At 35.2% G+C, this 19,381-nt stretch overlaps 1 protein-coding gene across 9 annotated transcripts; it reads right to left on the reverse strand.

Annotated features, from left to right (window-relative positions):
- Positions 1-1,564: 1,564 nt before the first annotated feature.
- On the reverse strand, positions 1,565-18,332 carry LOC147846205 (uncharacterized). Of its 9 annotated transcripts, none has more exons than XM_087240464.1 (16): positions 18,274-18,332; positions 17,893-17,968; positions 16,789-16,918; positions 16,354-16,516; positions 15,188-15,380; positions 11,417-11,488; positions 11,209-11,283; positions 11,029-11,094; positions 10,899-10,952; positions 10,740-10,811; positions 7,837-7,942; positions 7,541-7,611; positions 5,281-7,453; positions 4,351-4,470; positions 4,098-4,142; positions 1,565-4,012 (listed from the first exon to the last, which is right to left on the reverse strand). In XM_087240464.1, exons 3-16 carry the CDS (start codon positions 16,904-16,906, stop codon positions 3,762-3,764), a joined length of 3,579 nt encoding a protein of 1,192 aa, XP_087096590.1. In that variant the 5' UTR covers positions 16,907-16,918; positions 17,893-17,968; positions 18,274-18,332; the 3' UTR covers positions 1,565-3,761. The 9 variants fall into 9 exon arrangements, 5 of the variants coding, with proteins under 5 accessions (XP_087096590.1, XP_087096588.1, XP_087096591.1 ...); XM_087240462.1 differs by having other exon boundaries at positions 16,789-16,921; XR_015478244.1 differs by lacking the exon at positions 5,281-7,453.
- Between the last annotated feature and the right edge of the window lie 1,049 nt (positions 18,333-19,381).

Here is a 19,381-nt window from a genome sequence, read left to right on the forward strand (position 1 = left end):
AAATATAAAGCTGGTTTGGCATTCTGTCCTGGGAGAGAGCCCTGAGCTCATAAGATCCTTGAGCCTGGGGCTCCCTCCCATTTGCAGGGCAAGAGAGAAGTTTTAGCCTGGGTAGATCTCAAGAACTCTGCTTGTTTATGGCGAATGGAAGATTAGAAACTGATATGGAGAGATTTGCTGCTGATTAAGAGCTTGTCTATGATGCCGATTTAGTTTGGTCAATTTACCTACATCACATGTCTTTGGCCTACGAAGAGACACCGGAGAGCCCGAGGGAAACCCCTGTATGGGGAGAACATGTAAACTCCGCACAGAAATGTCAGATGGCTTGGTAAAGACTTGAATCAGTGACATTCTTGCTTTGAGGCAACAGTGCTAACCTCTAAGTCGCTGTGCTGCCTTGTCAAGGGAAAGAGGAGGAGTAGGGATGGAAGGGTGGATTCTTCAGAACTAAGATGGCTAAGGTAAGACACCTACCTTATTTATAGTGAGTTGGGAATCATCTGATTGGTGAATCATGCATTAGCTCAAGCGGGACCAGCCGCAGTCAATCATAATCATGTGCTCCTCTCGAAATTACTTATACTTATATAAGTAAACTTATACTTAAACTTATACTTACTTCTGTGTTAAGTGATCACCGTACCCCACAGCACATTCCATGCATATAACCAATGCTCAGTGGTGTAAAGTAACTAATTACAAATACTCAAATTACATTAATTGAGTAGTTTTTTTCTCAGGAATTGTAATTAACTAAGTAGTTTACACCAGAAATGTGTGTGATGGTACTGTGGAAGTAGCTGAAACAAAAATAATTCACCATTAATGCTTACCAGTACACTTGACAGTACACTTTACCCTCATTTTGGCTTTTTGGCTTATTCCTTGATTTTAATACTCTGGCACATTTTTTTTATGCGGTGGTTGCCATTCCACCATAAACCAACACTGAAAGTACATTAACCTCAAATGCTGGGAAACCCTCATACACTCTCTCTCTTCACACACACACACACACACACACACACACACACACACACACACACACATACTGGTTTTTGTGGTATAGAAGGCCTTTGATCACCAAACAAGTTGGGTGGTGGTATAAGGGGACACCCCTTTCCCGATGTCCAACAGATATAATAAACATATCAAAAATTTTGTTTTCCTCAGCAGATCTCATACATCACTTTGGATTTTCTATACACATAATAAAATTAATAATTTTACTGTATGATATTATGGTGGTGTACAAGGACAGCCACGCCCCTCCAAAAATGTTCCCGCCTATTACATAATTGATACATATAGGGACCTATTGAATTATTAGGACAGTCATTTTACAACACACACAACATGTCAGTTCTGTGGATTACTGGGACCAATGTATTTTAGAGGTACACGATCATACACAACACACAAACACAACACTATGCTACATTACTAAGACTGAAGTGTTTAAAGAGTACCGGCTCCTAAACAATACACATCTGCTCATCATCCAATAGGATAGTGAACAATATGATTCACTGGATTGGAACATGATCATCCACCACACCTATACATTTTATAAGTACTTTATTAACAATTTAACACAGTGACAAATATAAACAAACAAAAGGATTTAATTGTGAAATCCACCACTATAAAAATAACTAACTAAATAAATAAATAAATAAAATAAATAAATTCAATAGTGTAATCTGTCTATAAAACAGGAGACTGTACAAAACACAACAAAAATAATAATATCCACCAACTTAAAATGTATCTTAAAATAAAATTACAAAAAAGTATTGCCACTAAAGTACCTCACAAAACATTCTTTAACATTGAGCATAAATGCTGCAAATCTTAGTTCACTCAAATTAGTAAATTCTCTTATGAATAACTCTATTCTAATTCCATGATACCTTTGTTCACCTTTGGAGCACAAATTAGGATATTTTGGATGTGACCTAAGAATTCTCTGACCCTCCAAAAAAGGTAAAAAATAGGTACAAAAACAAAGTATTCTTGTGAACGAAATCCCTGAACTGTCACTAAAGAGAAGAACATGTTTGACAAAGATGTTATTTGTGTGCACAAAAGTTTTGTAGCTTCATAATAATAAAATTGAAGATTTCTTGTTAACACTATATATAACTATATAATAACTACACACTACGCATCATTTACAAAGCATTAGCATATAGTGAATTCATTATCTGTTAAGCATTAACTCTACATTAATAAACGTTAGTAAGCAGTTTAAACTGCAGCTACAAATTCTCTATTCTTGACTTAAAACCACATTTATATTGTGCTTAATAATTGTACTTCCATACTCTGTTAATGATTTTTTCATGACTAAATTAAGTATCGCATCATTTACAAACCAGATGCATTTAAGAGTAGTTGGAGGTTTTTAAGATCATTCAGAATGAGTTTGTTAATTTCAGTAATTTATTAATCATTTACTTTTATACATATATATCTTACTATTGAGGCATATATTAATGGTTACTATGTGTTAATAAATGCTTTATTAACTCAACTTCATGCAGTTTTGTGACCTAAAGTGAGAACTATTTATGCTTTATAAATCCCTTATAAATGACAACTAAAGTTGTTTAGTTGTTACTGAGCAACAAATAAACAATAATCTTTGCAATCTTTTCTAAAAAGTAAAATTGCTGTTAAATGATGATGCTAAATCATCTAAAGAATGCTAAATAACAGGATTGTCAAAATACGTCATAAAACAACAACATAACAATTTAACAATATAATAAGATGCAATGTTCAAACTTTACAGTCATTTTTTTTTAGATAAGGTTGCAAAAAATGTATTTTTTTTATTTAAAGTAGTTTCATTTGTGTATCTTCAAATGAATAGGAATGAATAAAGTCAATTTTATTCATTTTTCCTGTTTAGAATTTAACTGACTCTTTAATTGTCATTTATTAGGGGTTTATAAAGCATAAATAGTCCTCACTTTAGATTAGGTCACAAAACTGGATAAAGTTTAGTTAATAAAACATTTATTAACATAAAAATTAAATATTAGTAAATGCCTGAATACTAAGATTTATAAATGTTAATTTTAATAGTTTATTAATCATTTACCAACTCATTCTGAATTATCTTAAAAAACACCAACTATGCTTAAATAACGGGTTTGTAAATAATTTGATACTTAATTTAGTAATGAAAAATAAATCATTAACAGAGTATGAAAGTACAATTATTAAGCACATTATAAATGTGGTTGTAAGTCAAGAACAGAGCATTTGTAGCTGCAGTTATAAATTGCTTATTAATATAGAGTTAATGCTTAACAGATAATGAATTCTTTATTTGCTAATGCTTTGTAAATGATGCACAGTGTGTAGTTGTTATAAAGTGTTACCGATTTTTTTTATTCCATCAGAAGATGATAGGTTTTTGATTCCTTTCTGGACTTTGTACATCTCTGGAGCCATGCTGTCTATATATAACACTAAATCCTTAATAACAATTTAAATTTTTGGTTGAACAAACCCTTTTAGTAACAGGTGGAAATCCACAAAAATCCAGGGACTAATAACCAGTCCATAACAAGAAATTGCCAAATTGACAAATTCATCTGTTAGCTTCTTAATGGTAATTAAACAGATTTCTCTAGTGAGATAACCTACTCGCTTACCAGTTTTGCACTAAGAAAAAAAAAAACTACAAAAACAACCAAAGTGCTTATTGTTACAGATTGACATCAAAAGAGACAATGTATGTAACCTCACTTATCTAGGGCTCTCTTTTTTAAGCTAATACCCCGATTTCTCACAAAATCACGTATGTTCTGTGCACTACGTCTATCCAGAACAGGGTGCTCAGCAGATTTGCATTGCTGGCATTCATGCTTAGTTGCCAGTGATCCTTTGGCAATATGACCCTTAAAATGTTTCATCACAGCAGTGATTTCAACATTAGTCCAAGGCACTTTCTGACATCTCCGTGGGATTTGAGTTTCTGCCTCATTCTCACTCTCTGTACAAAAGAATACATCAGTGAGTTCTGACTTTTTGAGCTCATGTACTTACATTGGAGGCATTGTAATTTAAACCTCTGGTACCTTCAAGGACTTCTGTGGTGTCAGTATTCAGTGGCATCTGAACCCCTGCAGAAAATAAGTAATATAATAATGAGAATACCCAGAAGTAAAACTCAAAAAAACAAAAAAACAAAAAAAAATTCTTAAGGCCTGTTAGTTTTCTTTAAGCTGCATTTATCAATTTTTGTCCAAACATAATTTATATTGTGTTAGAAATGCTGGATAATTTATATCTTTAACTGTATTTAAAAAAACAACAACAACTTAAGCATACCAGTATTACTGGCATCTCCAGCAGTTCCAGCACTCCCATCATCAGCAGTTCCAGTTCCATCATCTTCAGAACCACTTTCTTCATGATCGCTGTCATCGCAATCTGTTATTTGGATCTCATCTTCAAATAACATTTAATTCAACATGAAAAACATACATATCTGGATTCAGAAGTCAAATAGTAATCATACAGCATTTATGAAACATGCCAAATGACACTACATCTTTTGCTGTGTTCACACCAGATACGGATGAAGTGTCAAGCACAAGTGATTTACATGTTAAGTCACTGCAAAGATGCAAATAAATATCCTGTGGCGCAAATTGTGCGATTGAGGTGGAGTGAATTGTGCAAATCGCTTGAGTTGGAATATCTGAACTTCAGTGGACATTGCACACCGCATTAACGAGCTATCTCTTGTTATGACATAGTGCCTGTTGTTGTTGTCTGTGGGGAAATCCTCCTGCCGACATCTGACAACAGCTGATCAAACTGGGCTGGGCTCAGTCTGAAGCAAACTAAAAGCCTCTATCATCCAGGAACAGTTTCTGGGGGAGTTGATAAACTCACAAATCTGGATGCACCTCTGAAAGTGTCTAGTGAACTCAGACATGGCGCCAAACAAAATTTGCAGCCTTCATAAAGCACATAAACACAGCTATTCTCTTAATAAGCCATTTAGCAATGAAGTTAGAGTCACCGAGCAAACAGAAGCCCTGCCCATGACGAGAATTTGAACTACGAATGACGCGAGTAAACTCAAAATGTTCACGCGTCTATTTAAGTGCGAATAGTGTGATTTACTCATGCATAACGTGTCTGGTGTGAACACAGCATTACAATGCACAAGAAATAAGTCATATGACTTTCCTTAAACCTCCCTGTGAGTGTGTAAGACCCTAGGTGCTACTCACACAATAATGGACATACCTTCAATCTCAATTTCATCAAGTGATTTGCCTTGAATATTAGGAAGACAACCCTTTTCCATTGCTAGCAGAAGTTTCGAAATCTTTGCTAGCTGAGTAGTGGCTTCTGGCAGTCGATAATAATCACGGTGAACACGAATGTCATGCCCTAAAAAGTCTGCTACCTGATCTAACTCATTGTTTTTCAGGTTTAGAATTTGGGAGAGAGTAGCCACATGTTTACGCAAATAAGTAGATCTCAGAAACTCTGGATTCTGAGCTCCACATTCATTTGCATATACCCTCAGAGAATCCTGACCTCTGTAATGACTTTGGCAGTTTGGTCGAGCAAACAGGAATGCATTACTGTCCAGCACTCCACACTCACTTCTCCTGCTGATCAGCAGCGTCAGGGCATCAACCATATCAGGAGAGAGAAGAATGGCTACCTTTCTTCCTCTCTTTCCCCTGATCTCAACTCGACTAAAGTGGCTGCAGAGTCTCTGCTCAAACTGGCTCAGGCCCATAGCCACATCATCATGAAGAGCAGTGCTGTCCCTTTCACTGAAACCTTTTAGCAGCATTTTAGAGACCTCCCCTGCACGCCTGCGGTTAAAAACAATGATTCTGGTGAGTGTTGCTTTGGTTAGTTCTGCATAGCTTTGAGGAGATGCAGTCTCTTGCAGTTTCTGAAAAGCTGAATGTGCAGTTTTGTCAAGGTGTCGATGAAGGGACTGGACATCCTGAGTGAAGGGCAGTGTTGAGGGCTTGTTAAATTTAGCTTCGCTCAATGTCACCAAAGCGGTGTGAGAGATCATCTCTGACCACTTTGAAGAGTAGAGCTTTTTAAAGGTCTCTGTAGATGCGATCAAGTCCTTGTCTTCAGACATCAGTGCCCGGCAATGAATGATTTCACAGATCTTATTTAGTGAATGCCCCAGTTTTAAAGCAAGACTTGGGCTTTGGTAGCAGTGACTTTCTTCATCATAGCCAGACACCATCTGAACTGCTCTAATGAGTCTATGAAAATTGGCAGGTTTAATAGATTCTTCAAGACTGTAGACAGAAAACTCTCTGCGCAAAGTCAACAACAATCGTCCAACCTCACGTAGTTTTTGACGAATGTACTCAAATTTGGTGGGGTCATGCCCATGTTTGTTAAAAAACGACTGTGCAAGCTGAAGAATACTCAGATCATTTTTAACAACAGCAGAAATGTCATCCTGCTTCATCACACCCAAGAGTTTCCAGACACCTTGAGAAATGTGCTGACTGAATGAAGAGTCCGCTATAGACACAAGACCCAGAACTCTTCTCCTTCCTTCAGTTTCACTGTCTGCTGGTTTCAAAGGACATCTTTTCAAATGACGCCAGAGATCTCTTCGTACAAACATTCCTTTGCAGTGTATGCAATGAACAAAATTCTTTGCATCACATTTTCTTTTAGGTGCCCGCTTTATTTTGAGGTCCCCCTCTCCACACTGTAGAACATCGATATTGTGTTGAAAGTTTCCTTTGTTCCTGAGCTTCTGCAGCATTTCTTTACGTTCTTTCGAGTGAACTGGAAACGAGAATGCCTGCACAACTTCAAGTTCACCCGTATGAGTTTTTAAATGGCGTGCTAACTTGGATTGAGGCTTCCCACAGATGTAACAATAGTTCTTACACTTTGCTGAGCATGAGATTTTTGCAGACTGCACACACTGATCTTCAGCCACACTGCTTTCCTTCTCTGCCTCTCTCACTGTTCCGGTGCTTCTTGCATTCAAAAGCTTCTCATCATCATCCTTTCTATTTTGTGACTGAGGCAAAATAAGCACATCTGGTGACCTGTGCACCACTGAGCCCTGCTTTCTGGAAAGGAGATGTTCACCAGATTTGATAGAATCACTATCTGTCTCAGTCAGCTGCTCCTCATGACAGAGTAAATCAGGCTCTTCATGCACAATTCCTGCCTTCCTGGCCTTTAAAACCCCTTTTCCTCTGCACTTTGGTAAATTCAGGGGAGTTACATCTGACGTCAGAGGCTCACTAAACTTAGAGGTTGTAGCTTCCTGTATATCTGAAAGGAATTTCAATTGAACGTAACGTGCTGGTCTTGCTGCAATGTCATCTGAACTGTCTGACTGATTGTCTGACTCGGACTGTGGTATGTACTCCTCATCTGACAGCTCATCTTCCTCTGAACTTACTTCCTATTATCAAGATGATTCTGATTAATTTTCAACACCTATAGCTGACAAAAATAAGATACAAAAGAATAGAATTAAATATTCTCTTACCCGCAATGACCGTTTCTGATCCCATTCATGAAGCTTTAAATAGCAGGACTTGTGCCAAAAACTGGAGCACACTATGAGAAAAATGTTATGTGTCAGGACATCTACAACTGCTAACATCCTATGCCTAAATGTAAACCCTATGATTGTTAATCTATTCAGATCTGTGCATTAACAATGAACCATACTATTTAGAGCAGTTATACTATTTTAAGCTGGATTCATAACATAAACCAGTGATACCAAAATGAATTGTTAAAATATGTCATGGTGCATATAGAACAAGATATCATACTAACATTGACATTTTAGGCCAAGCCACTTCAGTGCTGCTACAGGTCCCACACATTCAGCACATTTGTCCATACTTGATATTGCTGAAGGGACCACAATATGTTTGCAGACCTGTGAAGAAAAAAAAAAAACATCAGTGAATGAAAAATTAAAGCAAAAAAGATATTAAAGTGCACATAGTTTACCTCGTTTTTTATGATTTAATATTAATATTATGGTTGTTCTGAGTGTGCCAGTTTAGGTTCAGTTCAACACATAGTTCAGATGTTTTTATTATAATGTGTTTAAAAGTGTTATGTTGGGGGCGTGTACACTGCTCGCTGTTTTAGGGGTGTGTTGCTTCACATGAAAATTTGTTTCAGCTTCCTGCCCAACATAACAAGGGGGTGGAGCCAAGATCTCCCACGCTCTGTGTTTGCAACAGACAGGCACACTGAGAAAAGGAGCAGGAGTAAGAGGATCAGCAATCAGCCGTACATATACAACTCGGGACACAGACCAAGCAGAGAGTACAAAATCACTTGTGTCTTTGTATAGTTTTACAGCCAACTGTATGCTAGTTTCAAGTACCGAGCTTGTACATCAAGACTAATAACCACGCACACTGAATTAACTTTGACTGAGGCACGGGATGCACCGCAACACGGCACACTAGACACTCTCTTTGTCGCACCAGAAACATGAAGAATCAAATCATCGCGCCAAGCATTTTAGAATTCTAAACATAGGTTTCTATCAGGGTAAACACAATGGCGCTTCAAGTCGGTGGCTGTCCGCGGTGCCCAGCCACCGACTTGAAGCTCCATTGTGTGTACTCTGATAGAAACCTATGTTTAGAATTCTAAAATACATGGCGCTGCGTCAGCGTCGCACCACACAGAGCGGCGCTTCTGGTGTGCAACCTGCAGGCAAGTTTGTTATTTTATTAGCAATGGAGACACGCGCACATGAGGCAACGCGCTTGAACTTTTCCAGCTACACCTAGTTAAGATCACAGAGAGCTTGTGTGACCGCAAGAAATGCAAACGGCTGAAGTTTAAGGTAGACACAATGAAAAGTACACGTTTGCAAACCTACCTAAGATCCAACCAATAATTCTGATTAGAGAGATAATGTGGAGAATATTGATCTTGTGTTGAGCCCAATGAGCCTTGCATCTAAAAATGGAGCAAGTATGCTCCTTTAGTGACATCGCTTTGACTCACGCTGAAAATGGCGGACGTGAAACAACAAACTAAGGATATGGTAGGATACTGTCAATCAATATTGGTGGGTGGGGGGACCGCACTCCTGTCAAGTTGCGGTGGGTCTAAAAATGGCTCCAACCATTTTTATGTTGTTAAATTGAAAAAAAAAAGGACTGTGTGTGTGTTTATATCAGCCCAATATGACGGTCTGTACACTAGACCTAAACACGTCTGTCCAAACAGCTTGAAAAGTAGATTTTTTTACCATAGGTGCCCTTTAAAACACGTGAAACTACTGTACATTATGAGCTGCATTGTCTTCCAAGAATCATTTAATGCATTTTCAGTGAAGGGCGTTGTGGTCAATTTGTCAAGATCACTTACAATTATGAAAGAATATTTACATCACAGGAGACTTTTGTCATTATTTGGGTATTTTATTACATATAATACATTACATTGAGTAGAATATTACATATTCTGAATGCCTTCAAATGAATTCAAATGAGGCATTTTAATATAGATTAATCTAGATAAATTCCAAGATTACAGTGAGATTAATCTAGATTTAAAAAAATAAGCTATGCCCAGCTATAATTTCTACAAATTAGGGTTGAGCTATGCCCACCTACATCTACTACAAATTAGGGCTGTGCAATAAATCAAAAATTCGGTTTCAATTTCGGCTTCTAATGATTATGAAAAAACATTTGTTGCTCTGCAAAGCTAAGTTTCACTTAAAAATGACTAAAAGCATGTGCTGTAATGTAACGTTTGCAGCATGGGATGCACGGGATATTATTCATTGATGCACATTCTAAAAATTCATGTTTTTAAAAGCGCGAGCGAGCATGCGGTCACAGTATGCTATCAGTATTCGGTCTCATTCGCACACTGTGCCCTCAGCCTCAGAGAAGAGCAGAGCACACACAACTAAAGTCATCTTAATGCGAGCATTTTATTGGTCAAATAGGTGTCAAAATACGGTGTTTAATGATTATTCATATTAACCCTCATTAGTGTAATAAATGAGTCGAGACTCAAAAGACATGTGAAAGAGAAACCAATATTCCAGCTGCCGCCTGCTTTTATTATTATTATTAATCAAACAACAAAAGGAGAAAATCACTCACTATTGACTAAAGAACTTTGGTAGCTAAAGTGTTTTTCTTTCAGTGAAGATGCTTAAAGCACAGTTTGTTTCATATTTTTATTATTCTGTATTTATTTCCCTTTTCTTTGCAGGGAGGAAAATAACTGTATATAAGCATTTTAAGTCAGAATTAATAGCCCCCCTAAATCATAAAAAGGGATTATGTCCCTTTTCCCCCCAAATTCAGTTTAATAGAAATATTTTATTTTACCCATTTCTAAACATAAGTTTTATTAACTCGTTACTAATAACTGACTTATTTTATCTTTGCCATGATGACAGTAAATATTTGACTAGATATTTTTTGAAATACAAGCATTCAGATTCAATGTGCGATTCAAAGGCTTGATTAGGGTAATTAGGCAAGTCGTTGTATAACAGTAGTTTCTAGCCCTGCTACAAATGTTTATTTATGACTATTATTAATGAAAGAGAAAACATATAATTTTTCCTTTTTTTAAACTGCTTTTTTCCTCTAATAACTAAATGGCAGACCATGCAAATATGGACCTTTAAAGCCTTCACTGTTATGCGGGGAAAAAAAATTGTTAATCCGAAACATAAATACCTCTTCAACTTCTTCAGCAGGGGCACAATATTTCTGCTTCTTATTTAACACATGCTCCTTGACAGGTGACATCTGAAAAGACACAAGTAGAGATGATTTTAGCCAGCAGCAATATAACTTTTTTTTTTTATTATTATTATGCAATGCACATTTTATTACCTTTTCAACACAATCTAGATCCTCCGATGGTAAAAGATTCATCTTTGGAGTTACCTGAAAGGATGTAGAAAAAATACAATAAACATTCTGTAGACAATGGATTTAGAAATTATCAAATTGTATAACTTACCTTTTCCAGTTCAACAGAGGCTGCAGAAACACTGGAGTCCACTGACAGATCACAAACAACTGTCAGCTAAAAACATAAGAAAAAAAAAGTTATGAAGTAGATACCCAAGGAAAAGAAGGCAGATAATGAGAACAAATTCAGAATTGATGGCATGCCCAAAAACACAAAATAAATGAATACCATGTCTACATCTTTGACTTCTAACAGGGAGTGTATGTTGATTTCAAGAGGTGAAGGTTCAATCTCACTACAACTCTGCAAAATATAGAAGTAGACACATGTAAAATTGACTAAGACAATAATGTGCTTAAAATACTGACTTCAAATTTTATTTAAAATGGCAAAAATAAAATCATTATAAAACAAAAATAAAATAAAAACAACACACCTCTGTCTCTCTGATTTCTGAATGGGAGATTGTGTTGATTTCAAGAGGGGGTGGTTCAAGCTTACAAGGAGTCTAGAAAACATAAAATTAAACTTAAGATTCATTGGCAGCATTAAAATTGTTGGGTGGATACCTTCAAAAAAGGTAAATTACAAAGTACTAGTTCGATCATGACAGCAGTCCTAAAATTACTTCTCTAATTACTTATTACTGAAAAATTATTTTATTACTGAACTCAAAACCCCTTTAAAAAACAAAAAAAAAAAAATTTTTTAATTCATGTCAAATATAGCCTTTAGCTTTTAAACAATTTATATTAAAATATGTGAATTTACAGCATTTAATGCACGGTAATCATAAGTAACTAATGCCTTTGATCTTTGAAAAAAATCTAAGAATTTACTTTGTTTTCAGTGGAAAAGTAATTGAATTATAGTAAATAGTTACTTTTACAACAACAAACGCAGAACATAAATATGATCTAGAACACACAAAAAAAAATATACATACATCCCTCGCTATTACATTCATACATACATACATACATGAAAATAAGAGAAACAACTGAAAATTAATACCACCTTTACATCTTTGACTTCTGGCTGGGAGAGAGTGTTGATTTCAAGAGGGGGTGGTTCAACTTTACAATAAATTTGTGCATGTAAGATGTAAAATTAATTTATAATCTTGCTTAAAATGTAGGTATGTAACATACAAGATATGAGTATTTCAATCTTTAAGTGTCACAGGATATTATTCATGTTTTTTACGAGGACCCTGCTTTAAGAAGAACACTATAAGAACATGTCCTTGATGGCAAGTTGATGTGTGTGTTTGTGTTTACACCTGTATTACAAGCATCCTGTTCTATGAAGACCTCCACAAGAACATGTTGACTTGACTGACGATTCTTAGTAGGTTCTGATTTAATTTGACAAAAATCTGGGGCCTGTTCTTCATATGTGGATTACTGAGTTAGCAGGGTTTGATTATTGACAGTATATGACACAATCCAGGAGAGCTTGATTCTTCAAAACTCATCCAGGATTTTTTTTTTATCATAATAAGAGGTCCTTGTAGATTATTACTTTTCTAAAGCAGTTTATTTCATATTGGATTAGAGTGATTTTAAGCAAGGGTGCTACTGAAAGTCTTTTCGTTTTATTGAACTCAGCCCCATATGGGGTATAATAATAATAATAATAATAAATATTATTATTATTTTGTATTAAAATAATTGCCTCATACAAAAATACATTGTATACTCCAAATTAAATGTTACATTAAAAACAAAAAAATGTTAGCTACAGATTTGCTGTATTGCAAACATGTAGATATTATCATGATAAACAGCTTGTTCTATTACGCTGTATTGTTGTGGTCTATGGATTAAATGAGCTGAAGGGAGAAGAAGGGAAGAAGACAAAATGTGCTGCCAATTAAATATCAAATTTAAAAGGGGACTGGCAATCCCAAATTATTGCACATTTTATGGAGTTAAAGCTAATTGAAAAAAATTAGGGGGCGGAGTAGAAACTTAGGTGGGATAAAGCTACTTAATCTATGCAGCTTAATGTACTCCTTATAAGCATGGTCATCAAATATCAGCCTTTTATCAAAGAAACTTAAATCAAACATTAGAAACAAGTTCTTATGAAGGTATTCCTAAAAAAAAAAAATGCTCCTTTTAATACAGGTGTAAACACACACACACCAACCTGCCATCAGGAACATTCCTAAGGTCTTCCTAAAACAGGGTCCTCTTAATACAGGTGTAAACACACACACACATGCACACAACCCAACCTGTCATTATTAGGAACTTGTACTTAAGAAGGTCTTCCTAAAACAGGGTCCTCTTAATACATATGTAAACACACACACAGCAACCTGCCATCAGGAACGTTCCTAAGGTCTTCCTAAAACAGGGTCCTCTTAATACATATGTAAACACACACACACACGCAGCAACCTACCATCAGGAACATTCCTAAGAAGGTCTTCCTAAAACAGGGTCCTCTTAATACATATGTAAACACACACACACGCAGCAACCTACCATCAGGAACATTCCTAAGAAGGTCTTCCTAAAACAGGGTCCTCTTAATACATATGTAAACACACACACACGCAGCAACCTACCATCAGGAACATTCCTAAGAAGGTCTTCCTAAAACAGGGTCCTCTTAATACATATGTAAACACACACACACGCAGCAACCTACCATCAGGAACATTCCTAAGAAGGTCTTCCTAAAACAGGGTCCTCTTAATACATATGTAAACACACACACACGCAGCAACCTACCATCAGGAACATTCCTAAGAAGGTCTTCCTAAAACAGGGTCCTCTTAATACAGGTGTAAACACACACACACACAGCCCAACCTGCCATAATGAACATGTTCTTTTCATGGTCTAATACTGGTGTAAACACTCACGCTGACATACCAGAATGAACTTGAATGCATAATTTTGTAATGCATAAGCAGTAACTAACAATACATTATTGTTCACCTAAAAATGTTAATTACTTCCCTTCATGTCATTCCCAACATGAGACATTTATTGATTTTCAGAACTAAGCCTGTCACAATAATCAATATATCGACTTAACGCACAACACATGGCAGGGTTTTATATATATATATATATATATATATATATATATATATATATATATATATATATATATATATATATATATATATATTTCAAATACATAAAAAACTATTCTAGCAATGTTAGAGCTGATTGCGCAGCATCTCTATCACTATTGGAGGTGTCAGTGTCATTATGGTTATAAAACACTGCAGTATTAACTAAATTAATATAGTATATTTTTATGTGGGTTTATTTTCAACTGAAAATAGATCTGGTAGCAGATATTACAGCCTCGGTTAATTTTTACACTGCACTTTTATAACATTCTTTTATTTATGTTTTCAGCATACATTTTTATGAAATAGTTAAAATGACTATAATTATATTAAATATTCTTAAGAGTAAAATATGATGCATTTTTTGGAAGTGTATATTTGCATTGTGATGATATTATATTGTTATTCTGGCATAACATAATGAGTGGCTAAAATGCTAATAATATCGTTTATCGCAATATATTTTGATGCAAAATATCCTTCAACAAACAAAGATATAGTGACAGACCTATTCTCTCTCTCATCCTCCATAGCCAGCAAGTAAAAAAAAAAAAACAGACAAAATAGTCTGTATGCTTTTAATGGTTCAATCAGAACATTGTCAAGCTATAGGAATAAATTTGTGCACAAAGAAAATAAAAGGAGTAACCCTATTTAACTTTTTTTTCCTCCACAGTGTTAGTATATCTTGCGCATTAATGAGCTCTGTGCAATGATGTATACCCAGGATGCCTGTGCACAACTTCCTCTTTTTAAAAAAAAGGCACAAGCGCATTCGAGGTAACACACCAGGGGTACAGCCAAGCAAAACAAGCAAAAAGTAAAAGCACACCCTAAACTGACAATGGGGATAGGAATCTGTTGAAAATATATATATTTGTGCGCACAAAAGTTTTTTTTTTTTTTTTTGTAGCTTGATAATATTCTAATCTTAATTTGTGTTCTGAAGATGAACTAAGGTCTCAGGGGATTGGAACAACATGGAGCGAATAATTAATAACATAATTTACACATTTGGGAGAACTAAAACTTGAACTTTGGTAATAACTGACCTTTAATATTTTACTATAATCCAATAAGTCACAATTAATAGTGTATAGGATTTCATACCGAGCATCGCCATGGCCACTCCGAATCGCCATAATTGTAGGTTATTTCTTCACCAGCACAGATGTTCCTTGTGGCAAATAAGCAAAGGTGAGGTTTTCCATCGACACAGATAGTCTTCATCCTGCTGTTTGGGTTAATATGGTCATCATTTACAAGACGTCCTAGAGAACCGTCATCTCGGGCTGCATCGACACTAAACAAATGACACATATTATCACCACTGAAAAAATACAAGGAGATATCATATTCTTTGTGATCACCAATAATTTAACAGCAATCATTAAGCTTTAAGAACTATTTACTATTACTAATAATCACAGCAAACCTAACCACTGACATGTTTACTGTTACAATGTAATTTAATTCAAAACTTTTAAAAAATATATATACAAACTAGACATATGCTGATATTGAATAATTTATAATATCATGATAATGAACAAGCACAACATTGATATTATGCTGAAAAATTCAAAAACTGTGATTTGGTTTTTTTTTGTTACTTTTAGAGTGGCTTTTAATTATGTCCAGATTGTTGTGTTGGCACTGGTCTTCTTAACAGTGCCAAATACTTGGAGAATTTGACCATAGTTTTTTAAACAAACATGTTAATCTGGCCTAGGCTATTTAAAATTCTCTAACTATTTATAGAACTGTAGGTCATTACCTCTGTACAGAAAGGTTCTATTTAACATCAGTTAATTTATCTAAAATCTGTTTAATGACAATTACAAAAGCATTTATTAATTACTTGTGATGTTAAATTATTAATGCCAGTAATGCATTAAAAAGTCAATTGTTTTGTTAAATGGAGTTAATAACTAATAAAATTCAGTCATAGCTTTAACAAATAGGATATGTATATTTCTCAATGTAGATTTTATATTAACATTCACTGAGTCATTTTAAAAAGTGTAACCTATTCTACTTTATCATACTTTTGTTATTTAATTTATTTAAAACATTTATTTACTACAAACATGTACATAGAATAAAGCAATACACAAAGGTTATTTTTGGTTATTATAAAGTAATCGTTTTAGCAGCTTAGGTCAATATTGTGATAATACCGTATACAGATAAAATCTTCAGCAAGTAATCACAACAAGAAATTTTGATAAATTACAGAAGCCTAAAATAAATGTGAATCAAACATTTGTACATACCAGAGGAGTTTTCCATTGTAGCGAAACTCAAACATGAAAACTTTGAGAGCATCATGATATAATCTTTGTCTCCTTTCACATTCTTCTTTGCTTATGAGATCGCCTATGTATTCCAACAGGAAATCACCTTTATCAAACTCAGTACAACTGAACACACCTCTTCCTAAACAACAAAGAGGGAAAATAATTACTGAGATATAATTACTGAGTGAACCACACTTAACGAACCTTAAACAACTTTATTGCAAAAGTCGCTTTAATGAGAGTTTACAAAAAAATAATTTACTAAACATCAAATTATGGTAATATCTTTTATTGTGTGAAATAATAGAAACTTACAACAGGTTTGTAACAACTTGAGTGACTAAATGACACATTTTTCACTTTTTGGTAAATTATACCTGTAACATGACTCCATAAATACATTTTACTCACCTTTATTGTCATTAATGAATCTGCCATCCAGCCCATTTTTGTCCTTCTTCAAGCGACAAAACTGTATGGCATCTTCCTGTGGCCTGAGCCTTTTCCTTCGCCTTTTCACTTCAGCCATAATTTGATGTCTCTGCTTCAACAACAATAATAATTATTATTATTGAATTCCATTTGAGCTTGAATTAATAAATTACATTTCTACTGGGACAGAGCAAATTTAATTGAAAATATATCAAAGCTTAATTGTTTAGTTTAGTAACATGCAGTGACAAACATTTTATTTTAAAAAAACCCCGGAAATTATACTTTTGCATATTCGTCTTTATTTTCTAAGCCCCATATTTAAAAAAACCAACAGAAACTTATTACTACAGTATTCTGGAGAACTCGCAGTTCACACTATAATATATACTGTATAATGTATAAATGCGATATATCACTTCTCCTTAAATTTAGTAAGTATAAAAGCACAAAAGTAGAAGTAGTAATATTTCATGTAAGTTAGTCGTTTTACAGCACTAACATGAGGCTAATTTGGTTTTATATTCACACATTCGTTCATTTAGAAGTCTCTATATTATAGTTTACCATATTACTTTGAATATTCGATAGGAATTAACATGCAAGTATGACTTGAAAACAACATTAACACTGTTTATTTGAAAGTGAACAATGTTGTACTTTGATAGTCATTGGCTGCTAATATGATTTCGCTATTTAGAGTTGGCAAATAATACTTTTATGAAATTATATTATTAAGGGGAAAGTCAGAATGTGTGAATATAAACCAACTTTACCTCTATTAGAACAATGGACTTGTTCGGACGCATTTCCCCTTTACAGACTGTAGACAGGTCACCACATTCGATGTCTACACTGTTCTATCAAAGATATATTGTAAACAGAATTAAAAAAATAAGCGTCGCCGTGTTACATATCCTACATTCAGAAATCTAAATCGCCTAATATGCTACATCTGTTAGCATCACGCGCTGGCTGATTTTGAACTGTAAAACGAGATGCAGCAACTTAGAGGATGCTCACAAACAGGCCAAACTTTGTCACAAACACTCAGAGAAGCGATTTATCAGCAGTATAACTTACCTTAAATATAACAGGTGTCTTAAAATCCGTTCAATTTGCAGATGTCTTTGCATCAGGTACAGAAAGGCCCTCAGGTCTAAACAGGAAGTTACAAAACGTCACCTTTGCGCTGAATAAAGTGCACGTAATCGTGATTTTTAGATCGTGAATCCTAATATTAATAGTTTAAACACACATATATGATATAGACCTTGGTGTTTATCTTTATGATTAGACGTAATATTATATAATACTTTAATGTCTCGATAATAAATTATTTTAAGTCACTCAGACTTTAAGATATTTAAAGTATTTAAAGATCATGTTAAATTGCAGGATTTAGCAATATACATTTAATAAATAAATAAATTACAGAAAATCAAGTAAACAACATTAACTTACTTTAAAGAAGGTGTCCTGCACAATGATCACAATGATGAGTTAGTGTAGAGTAGTCCCGCCCACATTCGCCATTTTGTTTTTATGATTTCGCGCCTCGAGGCGCCGATCTAGCCAATCAGAGTCCTTCAAAGATACACAAGCGTAAAACATGCAAATTTTTGATGACGCAGTTGCTGTACCGGTTCCGGGCTACAGGGGCGCACCCACTGTCTCAGAGCACACACAGTGTATTGTATAATTTCTGACATTTGTGGTATATTAAGACATGCCGCCAAACTTCGAGGAAATGCTTTTGGGACATATAGAAGTGCATCCGCGCTGTTTTGTTTACGAGGACATGGGGTCAGTCCTCATAAGCGGAAATGTCCGTGTTATGCTGGTGCGTATTCAGGTCAAAAGTCCGTGTAAACCACAAAAACCAACACACACACACACACACACACTCACTCACTCACTCACACACACATATATATAGATTTTTTTTTTCAATTCGCTCATACAGCATGTCTTTAGGAAACTGGAGCACATGGAGCAGGGATGTCAACCACAGTTTCTGGAGGGCCGCAGCCCTGCACAGTTTAGTTTAAACCCTGCTTCAACACACTTACCTTTAGGTGTTTAAACAAGACTGAAAGACTAGTTTGATTAAAGCCAAACCGTGCAGAGCTGCGGCCCTCCAGGAACTGAGTTTGACACCTGTGACTTGGAGGAAACCCATATTATATTTGTTAAATATTTTTTTAATGACTGAGCTGATAATGTTCAGTTACACATTTAGAAATTAACTGATGCAGTGCCAGGGTGACAAGGAGCAGTTAACAACTCGGCGTGACATTGACACAAAACTTAAGCCAAACCCAATTGTTGCGCAACCAAATTGGGGAAAATTTGTTTGTTTTTTTTGGTCACTAGACCCGCCCACAAACACTGTAGCAGATCCCGGTTGAATCAAGTCATGTAGACGCTGTGCTAAGCTGGATATTATTGGAAGTGTGAGGGGCAAGTTAGTGTATTTCTCTACCCAAAGATAAAACTGTGAAGTGTCAGTGATTGAAGATTGCTTCTGGAATCTACACGCTTACAACCGGGAATTTGTCAGTCGTTTGTA

The sequence above is a fragment of the Danio rerio genome, chromosome 2 (assembly GCF_052040795.2).
Source record: "Danio rerio strain M-AB ecotype USA chromosome 2, GRCz13ab, whole genome shotgun sequence".
Lineage (NCBI taxonomy): Eukaryota > Metazoa > Chordata > Actinopteri > Cypriniformes > Danionidae > Danio > Danio rerio.